The sequence below is a fragment of the Oncorhynchus masou genome, chromosome 28, assembly GCF_036934945.1.
Source record: "Oncorhynchus masou masou isolate Uvic2021 chromosome 28, UVic_Omas_1.1, whole genome shotgun sequence".
In the NCBI taxonomy this organism is placed as follows: Eukaryota; Metazoa; Chordata; class Actinopteri; order Salmoniformes; family Salmonidae; genus Oncorhynchus; species Oncorhynchus masou.
In genome coordinates, this window is record NC_088239.1 from 22,014,004 (window position 1) to 22,032,047 (window position 18,044).

The following is an 18,044-nucleotide window of genomic DNA, read 5'->3' on the forward strand; positions in this document are numbered from 1 at the left end:
CTGACTCATATAGGCCTTGGATTTCCACGTTAATCTGCAGCAGCAGTTTTACTGCCCCACAGCGCCTCTCTCTCTCTTTCTTTCTCACTGTCTCTCTCTCTCTCTCTCTCTCTCTCTCTCTTTCTCTCTCTCTCTACCTCTCTCTCTACCTCTCTCTCTCTGACTCGCTCTGTCTCTCACTATCAACACATTCTCTCAGACACTGTTTGTTTCCCTCCATTAACATACAGGCTACCATGGCGATCCCCTAAACTTGGCTTTGTGTGAACTCCCTTTCTCCCTCTCAAAGTCTCTGTGTGTGTTTTGAGATGAACGGCAACTGGTTTCTTTTGGGTAATCCTGCTATGATATGATATTGGATGTGATTGCGGTGCTGTAATTTGTTAACTGTGACCAAACGTTTTTTTGTTGTGGGACGGATCAAGGCGTTGTTTTCCTCTGAAATCATAGGATGGGGGCGATGATGCTAATTAGCACGAGATGAAGTATTTAGTGAAACCCGAGATGTGAGGACTTTGTTTCCCATAACTTTTAATGTGACTGTTCGGCCCTTCATATGAGTTGCTTTGTGATTCACAGTTTGTCAAAAGCATATTTTATATGATATTTTACGGAGTGGCTGCGGATCAGATTTTTCTGGACCCCTCTTCGGGACCTTTGACTGTCAGGAAGAGGTGTCCAGAAAAGTTGGGCTATCTTTTATTGCCCCTTTATCCCAAAAACAGTTGTTGCTTTTAACATTCATCTCCTGACCTATCACATTACTTTTGATTTTGTTCAGAGTTGGATGAATATCCAAACCAAATAATGATAATTGTCCAGCTGCAGACCTTCCTCTCTTGTTTGATCTGTATTGAACTCTTTTGAACAGCTCTAATGAAGGCCAAGAGGCCAAGAAGCTTGAATGAAATGTAAAAAAAAGTGATACTAGCAAGAGCGGTGTGTGGCTTTCTCTTCCTTTGAACAGTATTTCATAAAAGCAGCAACACTGGAGCTGTATTGTGGCATGGGAACCTTCCTGTGTCACTCCTTGTTTTCCAAAAACACCACTTGAAAGGGTGCATGCCTCTGTGATCCCTACCCTTCAGCAGCCTCTTCAGGTAATCCACCCACAAGCGTCCGCAACACTTCCGCAACACTTCCACAACACTACAACAGCACGTCCGCAACACTTCCAAAACACTACCGCAACATGTCCACAACCCATCCACAACACGTCCATAACGCTTCAACAGCACATCCACAACCCCACTTCAACACGCTGTCCCACACTGGCTTCAAAGAGGTGCCTCGGAAGTTTCTTTTCAACTACCAGGGCCAGACAATGGTAGAGCCAGTTCCCATCTCCCACTAACACCACTCAGACGCTTGTCATTGCCCCCCAGCTGTGTATAACAGTAAGACTAGTTGTGATAGCCTCCCTTATCAGTGGTTTGGCTTCACATAGCATCACTCATGTCTGTGACTCGTCTGTATCAGTGTGTGCCGTTAATGGGAAGGGAATTTAAGAGTAGTCTTCTTATCGACCCTCCCCACCATAAAAGGCATCTCTCAGACAGACAGAAGGCTCTTGGGGGTCTGGATGCTGGATTCCATTTTTGACTGTACACCCAACTATGTCTGAGGTCCAACCAGACGTTGTGGTGGGTGAATCATGGACCGTGTCAAGGTCTCGGAGTGCAGATGTTCTACAGAGATACTGTACATTCATAACAATTGAGTGGGTGTACAGTATCTGTTGGTTCAGACTCAACCTTATCTCTATGGCAACTGTTACCAGTCATAATGATGATCGAAGAAGAAGACTATTACAGTGGAGATGTTCTCTTAAAAGCAAAAGGCTTTGTTGATGACACCTTTAGAAATCTCTTATTTGGTCATAGGAAACAGAAGGGTATACAGTAAGTGGCACAACGGTGACAATTGACTGACAATTATTTGATACAAAAAGGTATGAAATGTATCTGTGCCTGATGCATATTTTCTCATTTCAAGGCCAGGCAAGAGCCATTTAAAACAGGAAAAAGGTAGGACAGAGAGATCACTCTTTAATCTAGAGAGAGGGAACTTGGTGTGTGCATTCATTTGAATCTGGGATATGTAGCGATACACAGTCAGGACCAAAATGATAGGCACCCAATCACCCTCCCCTTGCCAGGATAACGACACAGATAGTTTTTCTAAAATCTTTATGAGATTGGAAAACACATTTGGAGGGATATATGACCATTCCTCCATATAGAATCTTTCCAGATCCTTGATATCCTTCATCTGTACTTATGGACTGCCCTCTTCAACTCAAACCACAGGTTTTCAATAGGTTTCAATTCTGAAGACTGAGATGACCATTGCAAAATGTTGATTTTGTGGTCAAGTAAACATTTCTTTGTGGATTTTGATGTGTGCTTGAGGATATTGTCTTGCTGGAATATCCACTTCTGGCCAAGTGTTAGCCTCCTGGCAGAGGCAACCAGGTTTTTGGCTAAAATGTCCAAGTACTTGATAAAAATAATGATGCCGTTGACCTTAACAAGAGCCCCAGGACGTGTGGAAGCAAAATGATCCTATAACATCAACGATCCACCACCAAATGTTACACAGTCTTCCGTTTTTCGGTGCCCAACCCACCACTGGTGTGCGTGGTCAAAGAGCTCTATCTTCATATCTTCTGACCATAGCACCGCCTGGAGTTTGATAAATGACATTGGCACTTGGATTGGAACCAATTTGAGCAAATGTATTAGTAGGAAATAATATCATTTACCCTTTTTTTGTATACAATATACTGTATCTCAGTATTTGTATTATTCATTTTAGACAGCATTTTTGTTATCTTTATCAAGGCTGTCAATCATTTTGGACCAGACCTCTATGAGGGCAGAGTTGGATAAAGCAGTGGTCCAGGAAGAGCGACTGTGAGGAGTCAGATTTCAGTGTTTGAGGACCGGTTCAGTCTTGAAGGACTAAAGCAGCCTTTGTTTCATTTGCAAATGCGGGCAGTCCAAGTGAGGGGGAGAGCAAGATCTTTTTAAGAGGGAGTGAGTGAGGGATAGAGCGGGCTCCAACTCTTACCACTATCACATTGGAACAAGAGGACTTTTGTGTGGACTTAACAAGATCGAAGATGACTTCACGGTAAATTCACACATATTTTACGCGCATTGAAAGTGTTTTGAAAAACCGAGAATTGAACTCAGCTAAATTATTCACTTTTTCCCCTCTATCAGCAGCCTCTCCCTGTGGTCCTTTGGAATACATATCGCCTTGTGGTACTGCCAACTGTCGACTGCTTATCAGCTTCTGGACGGTATGTGACGCTCATCATTTTCCCTCTGCTCTCTCTCATTTGGATGAACTGGTTTAGTATGGTGAGAAAGTATTAAGCACAACTTTTCCACATATGCATCCATTCATTCATGCATGCATTGCTTAACAGTTAGTTGAAATTACATAGTCCGTGCGAGTTTAGCTAAAGGATTTTATGATCATGCACATCCTATTCTAAAATTCCTTGGCGCAATCGCCTTTGCGTGAAGTTCCACTTTTTAAGACGCTGGTGCTGTGCATGTATTATAGCGTTATGAAAGTGAGTGATGGGTCAGTAAATCGTGTCCTTTGTCGGTCTTGTGTTGGGATTTACCAATGTTTTTAACTTGACATTATTTTTATTTTTTTAATATCAGACTGATGCTTAAAACCTCTTGAGTTCGTTGCGTCTTGTGGGTGTAAATACACAGCGCGTGTCTTTGACAGCGTCGACAACCAAGTGTTAAACCAATCAGTCATTATTCTTTGGGTAACGTGTCATTCTACGCTCGGTGTATCTCATAACTGTATACAGTGCGACACGTTTTTGACGTGGAATCACATACATTTGGAAAGCTGAAGATGTGATGATGTCGCGTATCTCATTTTCTTGTGGCTGGCTGTGTGGCTTGCTGTGCGCTCTATCTACGGTGTCTGTGGAGACTTTTCAATGATCTGTCACCGACGGCTCCGTGACTAATGGTAAAAAAGTAATACAAGATGTGCGCGACTCTGCAGGTATTGACTGTGCTAGCAATGGACACTGAAAGGAATTGCCACAGATCAATGACGCAGACAGTAGATGGCCGTGTCTGGAAGATGAAGAACACAGGCTACCTGCTGTATCAGTAGCCAATCATGTAATTGAGTTGGAGCAGTAGATGGAGTTTTGTATCACTTTGAATACATTTCCGCATATAACCATCCAGTAGACCTCACTGGATGTCAGCTAGATAGTTAAGACATTTTACAGGACAGTTGGGACTGGTTATGGGCCCGGGCCAAAGAAAAAGGATACACTTTCAAGGGGAAGGTGTGTATGTGTCTCCAATGACACGTCCTTGACTTGGCTTCAACTTCATTTCATTGGGGTTAGCATTGGGGTTAGCATTGGGATTAGCGCCTATATACGGCTCCGTTTGATAATTTACCTGGGTAGTGAGTGACCGGTAATTACTGTCTCTCCTCGTCAATTCAATGGCACGTAGATTGCCATTTTGACAAGCTCTGGAGATCATATAATCACCACTATGAGATGACCTCACAAAAAGCACCTTTGTTTTCGCTAGCCCCATAAAATAATTACGGGCTGCCAAGTCATTGTAATGTGGCCCCGGGAGCTTAATTGTTGAGCTCATTCTTTCGGAGTTAGAGTCACTTGGCTCTTACAAGAACAAAAATCTATATGAGCAAGCTGTCTCTAATTTTCTATGGAAAATAACTCTGAAGTATGACGACTTGTGACTGAGGGGAATGTGGAGCTGGGGGAAAACTGGTGATTCTACAGCCCTGACAGTTTCCTCGACTGTATTTCCTGTCAGCTGTTTGTGGATGTGCCATATTCATAAACTGCTCGAAGATGATTCACTTTTTTGGAGAAAAAAAATATTCAGTGTGTTCTGCTTTTGCCAGCGGAGGCCATTAGGGAGAAATATTTCCAGGCATATGTAGGCTATGCAGTAAATACTCTAAAAAACAAAGCCGTCGCCTAGAAACGTCCCATCTCATGTATTTGTTGAAATCGAGCTGATATTATCAATTTTGAGGTTTTGTGCTGTGTCCTACCGCTTAGATCAGGGGTGCCAAAATCATTCCATGGAGGGCCTAGTGTCTGTTTTTAATATATATATATATTGACTAATTAGTGACCCTAATTTATCAATTAAGTACAAGGGAGGAGCGAAAACCCACACAAACTCGGCCCTCGGTGGAATGAGTTTGACACATGTGCCTTAGATACTTTTTACCCTTTCTGTTCCATATTGCCAAGTCAAAATAAATTCGTCACATGCACCAAATACAACGGCTGTAGACTTTACCATGAAATGCTTGCATGAAGAAATATATATATTGTAACAAGAGAGGAATGAAACTATGTGTCCTTGTATGCTTTATATCAGTGACAGGGACGAGCCTTAATGGTTTTCTTACCAGCCTAGTCCGGGACAAATACCTGCTTTAAGTGTGCCTCAATGTAATGAGCCCTTACACATACCAGGAGGGTTTACTTTATGAGATATTGTCAAAGATAATTAAGTTGTTTTTCTTTTGGAAACATCATAAAATTAGTTTGTGGAAATTCACTCATGGTTATTTGTTGCTTTTAATGCCTGGTAATGTGGAATTTATCTGCCGGCAGGCACGATGCACCATTCCAGCCTTTGTGTGCTACCCCCAGTCGAAATGCATGTTAAAGCGTTTCCAATTCAGATAAAGGTTTAAGACTGCTGCCTCTTAAACGTAAATGTGTTAATAATGTCCTAAGGATCAATTCTGCAATAGACTAACTAGAGCGTCAACATTCACCACTTGAAGGTATTATGTGGAATCTTTTCAACACTGGAGGAAAGGACTGAAAATTGTTAGATGCTTAGGCCTAAAGCACATGTGGAGACAGTCTACTCATGTTAATGGTTTATTAGTTAGGGAAGGGGGGTGGAATTTGAAAGCCTTCCACACATGCCGAATATTCCCTTAATGGTGTTCATGGGACTGTTGTAAATGAATATCTGAGACACAGAGACAGGCAAAAGGCCTTCAGCTGTACTAAAGAGGAGCACAGTGATGCATCTCCAAACAGTAATATAATAATGGAGTTTGGCGGAGGCCTTTATCCAAAGCTTGCGTACTTTTTAAATATGGGTTGTCCTGGGAATCCAACCCACTATCCAGGCGTTGCAAGCGCCATGTCTACGAGCTGAGCTACAGAGGACGACAGTGCTGACGTAATGATTTTCCTGTGACCTGATCTGTAATGTAGCCTACATAATTTGTCTAAGAGATAACCGTTGGAGTAGATAACCATTGGAGTAGATAACCGTTGGAGTAGATAACCATTGGAGTAGATAACCATTGGAGTAGATAACCATTGGAGTAGATAACCATTGGAGTAGATAACCGTTGGAGTAGATAATCGTTGGAGTAGATAACCATTGGAGTAGATAACCGTTGGAGTAGATAATCGTTGGAGTAGATAACGATTGGAGTCGATAACCGTTGGAGTAGATAACCGTTGGAATAGTCGTTGGAGGAAAGAAGTAATCCCATGTGTTTCACTAATGCCCCTAATGATGATGATGGCGATGCGGTGGCGTAATTACACTTGTTATGGTTTTCAGTCGCGGCTCCTGCCCTCAGTTGACCCGGGCCTGACAGTAACGTACTGCATAGGCGAGAGCTGGGAATTATTCAACACTGACATGCTTATGCCACGTGGGGACCACCAACTGAGGGTCTATTTATGGGAACAGCACAGTATGCTTCCTCAAGAAATGTCAACGTCTGTACTGTGTCTCAGGATACTACACTACACAGATCTACTAGACAGATAAGAGGATACTATATATCACTCTGAAGCATGCCTGTGTGTGTGCTTGTGTGTGTGTGCTTGTGTGTCTGTCTGAATGCTCTTAATTCTGGACCAGGCCCATGGAGTTTTGAGCCAGAGAGTGGCTTGCATAGTTTGAGTTTCTCCCCCCAGGGCTGCTCCCATGTCGGGCTAACAGAGAGAGAGAGAGAGAGGGTGGCCTCCTGCCAGGCTGCTGAGTTTAGCTGTAATGAAGGATGACTGAGTGGCAGCTCTGTCTTGGTTGTGGGGGCAGCAGGCTCAGACGTACAGTAGCAGGGCAGACTGCATCACCCCTCACAGTGGCATGACCAATAATGAATGTCAACTGGCTCAACACCTCAGTGAAGAGAACTGCACTGACATGACATGTGTTGCCCTAAAGGGATAGTTGTTCACCGCAAAATCAAAGTTTCATACCTCAAAAGTGGTCCAAAGTGGAGCTGAGTTCTTACGAGCGAGCTTTACATTTTTGGGCTGAGATTATATATTTTATTTGATCACAAGGTCAAGCAAAGATACAATCATTGATATTTATGCATAAGAACAGCTTCAACAACAAACACAAATATATATAAACAATGTACAATATTAACAGGAATACAGTAGTTAGATGCTAACAGATGTGTGTTCCAAAATGGCTTAGCATACAAGAAATGGAAAATACAAAAACAGGACAGTCACTTATGGCAGAGCATTAGTATCTAAAATACCACAAATAGATAGTGATGTTGTTCTTTTTTTACACCATGTGTCCAAATCCCTGCCACCTGCCCTCCCTCTCCATCCACCCTGATGTTCCTCAATGATATTGTGGTTCATGTCATATATATATAAACTCAGTCCAAAAATAAACGTCCTCTCACTGTCAACTGTGTTTGTTTTCAGCAAAGTGTAAATATTTGTATGAGCATAACAAGATTCAGCTACTGAGATATAAACTGAACAAGTTCCACAGACATGTGACTAACAGAAATGGAATATGTCCCTGATCAACGGGGGGTCAAAATCAAAAGAAACAGTCAGTATCTGGTGTGGCCACCAGCTGCATTAAGTACTGCTGTGCATCTCCTCCTCATGGACTGCACCAGAGTTGCCAGTTCTTGCTGTGAGATGTTACCCTGGTGGCTGTTGGCATTGTTATGCTTGAGGGTCATGTCAGAATGAGCCTGCAGGAAGGGTACCACATGAGGGAGGAGGATGTCTTCCCTGTAACGCACAGCATTGAGATTGCTTGCAATGACAATAAGCTCAGTCCGATGATGCTGTGACACACCGCCCGAGATCATGACGGACCCTCCACCTCCAAATCGATCCTGCTCCAGAGTACAGGACTCAGTGTAACGCTCATTCCTTCAACGATAAACACAATTCAGACCATCACTCCTGGTGAGACAAAAGACTCGTCAGTGAAGAGCACTTTTTGCCAGTCCTGTCTGTTCCAGCGACGGTGGGTTTGTGCCCATAGGCGACTTTGTTGCCGGTGATGGCTGCTGAAGACCTGCCTTACAACAAGCCTACAAGCCCTCAGTTCAGCCTATTGCGGACAGTCTGCGCACTGATGGAGGGATTGTGCATTCCTGGTGTAACTCGGGCAGTTGTTGTTGCCATCCTGTACCTGTCCTGTTTAAACCCTTTACAATAAAGATCTGTGACGTTATTTGGATTTTTACGAATTATCTTTGAAAGACAGGGTCCTGAAAAAGGGACGTTTCTTTTTTTTTTGCTGAGTTTATGTGTCTCTACACACATATCTCTACACACATGGGTACAAATGTAAACTCCGGTACGTAATTAATCCGACACGGGTATCGGTTTCAGCAAAATACTGAAAATGTGCTTTCTTATTTGAGATGAACTAGTCCTTTAAGTAAAGCAAGCCACCGTTCATTGCTGATGAGACGTGGAGTTGTTGCTGGGCTAGCTCACCATAAATCCATGATTTGTATTAGTGACACTCACACCCTCGTTCCTGTCTAGAAAAAGTAGAAAGGTGATGGTTTGATGTCCTTCCACAGATATGTTATACAAATGGTTTAGGGCCTTGTTTCAGTAAAAGAGACATACAAATGGGGCCCATGCTCCACATGGAAAGCATTTATTTATGTTATATGTAAAACTCTGCTCCCTCTGTCCCTCCCTGATTGAATAACAGACGTTGGCCGCCGTGGCTGTATTTGACTTGACATGCCAAACTGTTTCTTCTCCCAAACTCTCCTAAACTCTGGAAAATATGAAGCAGAGGAGGACGGAGATGGATATTCATCAAGGAAGTGTGTTGCTCTCATGTCCAAACATGAACCATGGAGACAAAAAAACTGTGTGGTTCAATTTAGTCCTCTCTCCTCTCCCCAAATGGACCTTGTGCGTGTGAACATGTGTGTGGGAGAAATTAACAGAGATGCAGGGGAAGGAGAGGAGAAGGTGGGACCTTTATGTAAGCTAATGTAAGCTAACTCGAGTAATGTTGCTAAAACGAGCCGGCCCCTTGCACTTGGCGGAGAGGCTTTCCAGTCCAGTGTCTTCCAGGCAGACTGTTAGCAAAACACTTGGCTTCCCTTGGGTGCCGGGAAAGGGCCCACTGGGTCTGGTCAATGTCTGCTGCACCATGTACTGTAACGCTGACCAGAACCATTCTTAACTCGGCCTCCATTACAAAGGAAAAAATACTTGTCACACTGTAAGGGTAAACATTCCTCAGTATTCATCAAGTTAAAAGCGCCCTAGCTTTAGTTTTGAGCCAGCGTGCCTATGTATGTTTATAGAATTGTTAGATGTGTATGGCTGTGTTTATATAGAAGAGGTTCAAGCACATTCTATTTCTCTAGTTCCTCACTTGATGAGGTAATACTTGTTCTTACTTACCCCCTTAGAAGTCCATACCCACTGGGCACACCGTGTCATTTCAACGTGGATATTTGGGTAATATTTGGTTGAGATGTTGATCAATCCATTTACAACCTATATTTACCCACTCAATAAGACAGCCAAAAGTTAGTTGAATTTCCAATATGTTATCACAATGCTTTCAACCATCTAAAATCACAACCAAATTCCAATGGAAAAACAATGTCTGACTTTTGGTTTAGTTGTCACCCAAATGTTTATCACTGCGCTTTTAAACACTTAAAAGTGTAGCAGGGTTCAAATGAGAAGACAATATTTGATTTATTTATACAACAGGTTAATGTTTTATCACTGTGCTTTATCTAATAGCAGAATCAATTAACCTGGATTGCAGATGAGATTACATTAAAAGTACATGGTGCAAGTGATCAATACCATACGAGATTCCACAATGATTATTGCAGATCTCTACAGACCTGCGACAACCTACTATCTTGGACATGCACGCTTTATATGATTACACGAGAAGAAATGTATAGTTAGTTACAGTAGCCTTGAAATGTGGCCACGTTACATTAGTTTGTAAGATAGCCTTAACTTTAGGCTACTTACTGTATTACAAAAGTCATATTGAATTGTGTTTGGTTGACAACGCAACCAAATATCAACATTCAAAGGAGATCTATCTACTGCTTGAATAGTTACATCTAAGCCACTGGCTTAATCCCATTCTTTAACCTTTATTTTTGGTTGAGTTGGAGATGTGAGTCCAACATATCATTTGTTAACTTGTCGACAAGTTAATGGGCTATATTGTATTTCAAAAGTGATATTTAATTTTATTTGGTTGTCAACGCAACCAAATATCAACATTTGGAGGAGATTCATCTTCTGCTTGGATAGTTCCAATCAAACGTTAATGCACTTTAAATAAAGTTTATGATGATTGTAAATAACACAATACAACCACACATGTGGATACAATACATTTAAAATCACAGCGGATAATATGCAAAAGTTTAGAAACCTATTTCCATGGTGGTCCTCTTGTTAACAAAATACTTTACATTATTCATCAATGAACAAGAAATGAAAGATGCAAAACGACTGAAGTTGAGGCTGTTTGGAAAAGTCAGTATGGCTTTGAGCATCAATGGTACAGTACAGCCATGTTGTCTGTCAGACAAGGGCCTGTTGCTTTGTCCGACGTTCCCAGTTCCTCCATAGTAGCCCCTCCTCCATAGTAGCCCCTCCTCCATAGTGGCCCCTCCTCCATAGGTGGCTGATCCTCCATTGATGGTCAGATGCATTGGCTGCAGTAAAGCGCCAGAAAATCAACCACACATCAGCAGTGGTCAGGACCAGTCCCTCTGCCTCTCTGACATCTCAGACACAGCAGTCTCAGTGGTCAGGACCAGTCCCTCTGTCTCTCTGACATCTCAGACACAGCCGTCTCAGTGGTCAGGACCAGTCCCTCTGCCTCTCTGACATCTCAGACACAGCCGTCTCAGTGGTCAGGACCAGTCCCTCTGCCTCTCTGACATCTCAGACACAGCAGTCTCAGTGGTCAGGACCAGTCCCTCTGTCTCTCTGACATCTCAGACACAGCAGTCTCAGTGGTCAGGACCAGTCCCTCTGCCTCTCTGACATCTCAGACACAGCCGTCTCAGTGGTCAGGACCAGTCCCTCTGCCTCTCTGACATCTCAGACACAGCAGTCTCAGTGGTCAGGACCAGTCCCTCTGCCTCTCTGACATCTCAGACACAGCCGTCTCAGTGGTCAGGACCAGTCCCTCTGCCTCTCTGACCAGTCCCTCTGCCTCTCTGACATCTCAGACACAGCAGTCTCAGTGGTCAGGACCAGTCCCTCTGCCTCTCTGACATCTCAGACACAGCAGTCTCAGTGGTCAGGACCAGTCCCTCTGCCTCTCTGACATCTCAGACACAGCCGTCTCAGTGGTCAGGACCAGTCCCTCTGCCTCTCTGACCAGTCCCTCTTCCTCTCTGACATCTCAGACACAGCCGTCTCAGTGGTCAGGACCAGTCCCTCTGTCTCTCTGACATCTCAGACACAGCAGTCTCAGTGGTCAGGACCAGTCCCTCTGCCTCTCTGACATCTCAGACACAGCAGTCTCAGTGGTCAGGACCAGTCCCTCTGCCTCTCTGACATCTCAGACACAGCAGTCTCAGTGGTCAGGACCAGTCCCTCTGTCTCTCTGACATCTCAGACACAGCAGTCTCAGTGGTCAGGACCAGTCCCTCTGTCTCTCTGACATCTCAGACACAGCCGTCTCAGTGGTCAGGACCAGTCCCTCTGTCTTTCTGACATCTCAGACACAGCCGTCTCAGTGGTCAGGACCAGTCCCTCTGCCTCTCTGACCAGTCCCTCTGCCTCTCTGACATCTCAGACACAGCCGTCTCAGTGGTCAGGACCAGTCCCTCTGCGTCTCTGACCAGTCCCTCTTCCTCTCTGACATCTCAGACACAGCCGTCTCAGTGGTCAGGACCAGTCCCTCTGCCTCTCTGACCAGTCCCTCTGTCTCTCTGACATCTCAGACACAGCCGTCTCAGTGGTCAGGACCAGTCCCTCTGCCTCTCTGACCAGTCCCTCTTCCTCTCTGACATCTCAGACACAGCCGTCTCAGTGGTCAGGACCAGTCCCTCTGTCTCTCTGACATCTCAGACACAGCAGTCTCAGTGGTCAGGACCAGTCCCTCTGCCTCTCTGACATCTCAGACACAGCCGTCTCAGTGGTCAGTACCAGTCCCTCTGCCTCTCTGACATCTCAGACACAGCAGTCTCAGTGGTCAGGACCAGTCCCTCTGTCTCTCTGACATCTCAGACACAGCAGTCTCAGTGGTCAGGACCAGTCCCTCTGCCTCTCTGACATCTCAGACACAGCCGTCTCAGTGGTCAGGACCAGTCCCTCTGCGTCTCTGACCAGTCCCTCTTCCTCTCTGACATCTCAGACACAGCCGTCTCAGTGGTCAGGACCAGTCCCTCTGCCTCTCTGACCAGTCCCTCTGTCTCTCTGACATCTCAGACACAGCCGTCTCAGTGGTCAGGACCAGTCCCTCTGCCTCTCTGACCAGTCCCTCTTCCTCTCTGACATCTCAGACACAGCCGTCTCAGTGGTCAGGACCAGTCCCTCTGTCTCTCTGACATCTCAGACACAGCAGTCTCAGTGGTCAGGACCAGTCCCTCTGCCTCTCTGACATCTCAGACACAGCCGTCTCAGTGGTCAGTACCAGTCCCTCTGCCTCTCTGACATCTCAGACACAGCAGTCTCAGTGGTCAGGACCAGTCCCTCTGTCTCTCTGACATCTCAGACACAGCAGTCTCAGTGGTCAGGACCAGTCCCTCTGCCTCTCTGACATCTCAGACACAGCCGTCTCAGTGGTCAGGACCAGTCCCTCTGCCTCTCTGACCAGTCCCTCTTCCTCTCTGACATCTCAGACACAGCCGTCTCAGTGGTCAGGACCAGTCCCTCTGTCTCTCTGACATCTCAGACACAGCAGTCTCAGTGGTCAGGACCAGTCCCTCTGCCTCTCTGACATCTCAGACACAGCCGTCTCAGTGGTCAGGACCAGTCCCTCTGCCTCTCTGACATCTCAGACACAGCCGTCTCAGTGGTCAGGACCAGTCCCTCTGCCTCTCTGACATCTCAGACACAGCAGTCTCAGTGGTCAGGACCAGTCCCTCTGCCTCTCTGACATCTCAGACACAGCAGTCTCAGTGGTCAGGACCAGTCCCTCTGCCTCTCTGACCAGTCCCTCTTCCTCTCTGACATCTCAGACACAGCCGTCTCAGTGGTCAGGACCAGTCCCTCTGCCTCTCTGACATCTCAGACACAGCAGTCTCAGTGGTCAGGACCAGTCCCTCTGCCTCTCTGACATCTCAGACACAGCAGTCTCAGTGGTCAGGACCAGTCCCTCTGCCTCTCTGACCAGTCCCTCTTCCTCTCTGACATCTCAGACACAGCCGTCTCAGTGGTCAGGACCAGTCCCTCTGCCTCTCTGACATCTCAGACACAGCCGTCTCAGTGGTCAGGACCAGTCCCTCTCACTCTCTGACATCTCAGACACAGCAGTCTCAGTGGTCAGGACCAGTCCCTCTGCCTCTCTGACATCTCAGACACAGCCGTCTCAGTGGTCAGGACCAGTCCCTCTGCCTCTCTGACATCTCAGACACAGCAGTCTCAGTGGTCAGGACCAGTCCCTCTGCCTCTCTGACATCTCAGACACAGCCGTCTCAGTGGTCAGGACCAGTCCCTCTGCCTCTCTGACCAGTCCCTCTGTCTCTCTGACATCTCAGACACAGCAGTCTCAGTGGTCAGGACCAGTCCCTCTGTCTCTCTGACATCTCAGACACAGCCGTCTCAGTGGTCAGGACCAGTCCCTCTGCCTCTCTGACATCTCAGACACAGCCGTCTCAGTGGTCAGGACCAGTCCCTCTGCCTCTCTGACCAGTCCCTCTGTCTCTCTGACATCTCAGACACAGCCGTCTCAGTGGTCAGGACCAGTCCCTCTGTCTCTCTGACATCTCAGACACAGCAGTCTCAGTGGTCAGGACCAGTCCCTCTGCCTCTCTGACATCTCAGACACAGCAGTCTCAGTGGTCAGGACCAGTCCCTCTGCCTCTCTGACATCTCAGACACAGCAGTCTCAGTGGTCAGGACCAGTCCCTCTGTCTCTCTGACATCTCAGACACAGCAGTCTCAGTGGTCAGGACCAGTCCCTCTGTCTCTCTGACATCTCAGACACAGCCGTCTCAGTGGTCAGGACCAGTCCCTCTGTCTCTCTGACATCTCAGACACAGCCGTCTCAGTGGTCAGGACCAGTCCCTCTGCCTCTCTGACCAGTCCCTCTGCCTCTCTGACATCTCAGACACAGCCGTCTCAGTGGTCAGGACCAGTCCCTCTGCGTCTCTGACCAGTCCCTCTTCCTCTCTGACATCTCAGACACAGCCGTCTCAGTGGTCAGGACCAGTCCCTCTGCCTCTCTGACCAGTCCCTCTGTCTCTCTGACATCTCAGACACAGCCGTCTCAGTGGTCAGGACCAGTCCCTCTGCCTCTCTGACCAGTCCCTCTTCCTCTCTGACATCTCAGACACAGCCGTCTCAGTGGTCAGGACCAGTCCCTCTGTCTCTCTGACATCTCAGACACAGCAGTCTCAGTGGTCAGGACCAGTCCCTCTGCCTCTCTGACATCTCAGACACAGCCGTCTCAGTGGTCAGTACCAGTCCCTCTGCCTCTCTGACATCTCAGACACAGCAGTCTCAGTGGTCAGGACCAGTCCCTCTGTCTCTCTGACATCTCAGACACAGCAGTCTCAGTGGTCAGGACCAGTCCCTCTGCCTCTCTGACATCTCAGACACAGCCGTCTCAGTGGTCAGGACCAGTCCCTCTGCCTCTCTGACCAGTCCCTCTTCCTCTCTGACATCTCAGACACAGCCGTCTCAGTGGTCAGGACCAGTCCCTCTGTCTCTCTGACATCTCAGACACAGCAGTCTCAGTGGTCAGGACCAGTCCCTCTGCCTCTCTGACATCTCAGACACAGCCGTCTCAGTGGTCAGGACCAGTCCCTCTGCCTCTCTGACATCTCAGACACAGCCGTCTCAGTGGTCAGGACCAGTCCCTCTGCCTCTCTGACATCTCAGACACAGCAGTCTCAGTGGTCAGGACCAGTCCCTCTGCCTCTCTGACATCTCAGACACAGCAGTCTCAGTGGTCAGGACCAGTCCCTCTGCCTCTCTGACCAGTCCCTCTTCCTCTCTGACATCTCAGACACAGCCGTCTCAGTGGTCAGGACCAGTCCCTCTGCCTCTCTGACATCTCAGACACAGCAGTCTCAGTGGTCAGGACCAGTCCCTCTGCCTCTCTGACATCTCAGACACAGCAGTCTCAGTGGTCAGGACCAGTCCCTCTGCCTCTCTGACCAGTCCCTCTTCCTCTCTGACATCTCAGACACAGCCGTCTCAGTGGTCAGGACCAGTCCCTCTGCCTCTCTGACATCTCAGACACAGCCGTCTCAGTGGTCAGGACCAGTCCCTCTGCCTCTCTGACATCTCAGACACAGCCGTCTCAGTGGTCAGGACCAGTCCCTCTCTCTCTCTGACATCTCAGACACAGCAGTCTCAGTGGTCAGGACCAGTCCCTCTGCCTCTCTGACATCTCAGACACATCCGTCTCAGTGGTCAGGACCAGTCCCTCTGCCTCTCTGACATCTCAGACACAGCAGTCTCAGTGGTCAGGACCAGTCCCTCTGCCTCTCTGACCAGTCCCTCTGCCTCTCTGACATCTCAGACACAGCAGTCTCAGTGGTCAGGACCAGTCCCTCTGCCTCTCTGACATCTCAGACACAGCCGTCTCAGTGGTCAGGACCAGTCCCTCTGTCTCTCTGACATCTCAGACACAGCAGTCTCAGTGGTCAGGACCAGTCCCTCTGCCTCTCTGACATCTCAGACACAGCAGTCTCAGTGGTCAGGACCAGTCCCTCTGCCTCTCTGACATCTCAGACACAGCCGTCTCAGTGGTCAGGACCAGTCCCTCTGTCTCTCTGACATCTCAGACACAGCAGTCTCAGTGGTCAGGACCAGTCCCTCTGTCTCTCTGACATCTCAGACACAGCAGTCTCCACCTTCCAACCGGCAGGTGAAACAAAAAAGCCGGAGATGCCTGCTGCATTATTTAAATGCAAACATTAGCCATCCAGCTAGCTAGCCATGGCAAACTAACAGATTTAACATCAAAGTCCTGTAACTTTTTTTTAACTAGGCAAGTCAGTTAAGAAGAAATTCTTACATTCAATGACAGCCTAGGAACCGTGGGTGAACTGCCTTGTTCAGTGGCAGAACAACTGATTTTACCTTGTCAGTTCAGGGATTTGATCTTGCAACCTTTCAGTTACTACTCCAACACTCTAACCACTAGGCTACCTGCCACCCCAAACTTTGACATTGAAGAACACAATATTTATGTGATAAATTGTTTTAAACAAAAAAACACTTAAAATGTTTCGTTTGATTTGATTTAGTCCTATTCTTTAACTTACATTTTTGGTGAAGATGGAGACGTGAATCCAACAATTGTCAATTATTAAAATGTAGACTAACTGGAATTTAAACCAGACTAAGTCAGTGGCACATGAAACTGTCCAAGCAGAAGATACATCTCCTTCAAATGTTGACATTTGGTTGCGTTGACAACCAAACACAAATCAACATCACTAAATATCATGACATTTTCAATCAACCAGAGCTTGAAACCCTAGGCCTATTGTATTGTCTATTTTTCTTTTTTCAGTTGAATTCTGTGTTGAATTGAAACCATATCTGTTGATGAGTTCACAAATGCTATATAGGCCTAAATAGCATCAGTGATGATGTACAGTGGGGAGAGCAAGTATTTGATACACTGCCGATTTAGCAGGTTTTCCAACTTACAAAGCATGTAGAGGACTGTATTTTTTTTTATCATAGGTACACTTCAACTGTGAGATACGGAATCTCAAACAAAAATCCAGAAAATCAAATTGTATGATTTTTAAGTAATTAATTTGTATTTTATTGCAGGAAATAAGTATTTGATACATCAGAAAAGCAGAACTTAATATTTGGTACAGAAACCTTTGTTGGCAATTACAGAGATCATACGTTTCCTGTAGTTCTAGACCAGGTTTGCACACACTGCAGCAGGGATTTTGGCCCACTTCTCAATACAGACCTTCTCCAGATCCTTCAGGTTTTGGGGCTGTCGCTGGGCAATACAGACTTTCAGCTCCCTCCAAAGATTTTCTATTGGATTCAGATCTGGAGACTGGCTAGGCCACTCCAGGACCTTGAGATGCTTCTTACGGAGCCTCTCCTTAGTTGCCCTGGCTGTGTGTTTCGGGTTGTTGCCATGCTGGAAGACCCAGCCACGACCCATCTTCAATGCTCTAACTGAGTGAAGGAGGTTGTTGGCCAAGATCTCGCGATACATGGCCCCATCCATCCTCCCCTCAATACGGTGCAGTCGTCCTGTCCCCTTTGCAGAAAAGCATCCCCAAAGAATGAGGTTTCCACCTCCATGCTTCACAGTTGGGATGGTATTCTTGGGGTTGTACTCATCCTTCTTCTTCCTCCAAACACAGCGAGTGGAGTTTAGACCAAAAAGCTCTATTTTTGTCTCATCAGACCACATGACCTTCTCCCATTCCTCCTCTAGATCATCCAGATGATCATTGGCAAACTTCAGACGGGCCTGGACATGCGCTGGATTGAGCAGGGGGACCTTGAGTGCGCTGCAGTATTTTAATCCGTGACGGCGTAGTGTGTTACTAATGGT

The 18,044-nt window shown here is 46.5% G+C and overlaps 1 protein-coding gene across 5 annotated transcripts in view; it reads left to right on the plus strand.

The window, feature by feature from the left end:
- The first annotated feature begins 2,673 nt into the window (after positions 1–2,673).
- LOC135517360 (collagen alpha-1(XVIII) chain-like) overlaps positions 2,674–18,044 on the plus strand; it is a 90,155-nt gene continuing 74,784 nt past the window's right edge. For 4 of the 5 annotated variants that reach the window (XM_064941584.1, XM_064941586.1, XM_064941587.1 and 1 more), the window contains exons 1-2: positions 2,674–3,135; positions 3,228–3,307. In XM_064941584.1, the coding sequence (XP_064797656.1) occupies positions 3,125–3,135; positions 3,228–3,307 (91 nt within the window). In that variant the 5' untranslated portion in view covers positions 2,674–3,124. The remainder of the gene's footprint in view (positions 3,136–3,227; positions 3,308–18,044) is intronic. The other variant, XM_064941585.1, reaches the window with a different exon arrangement.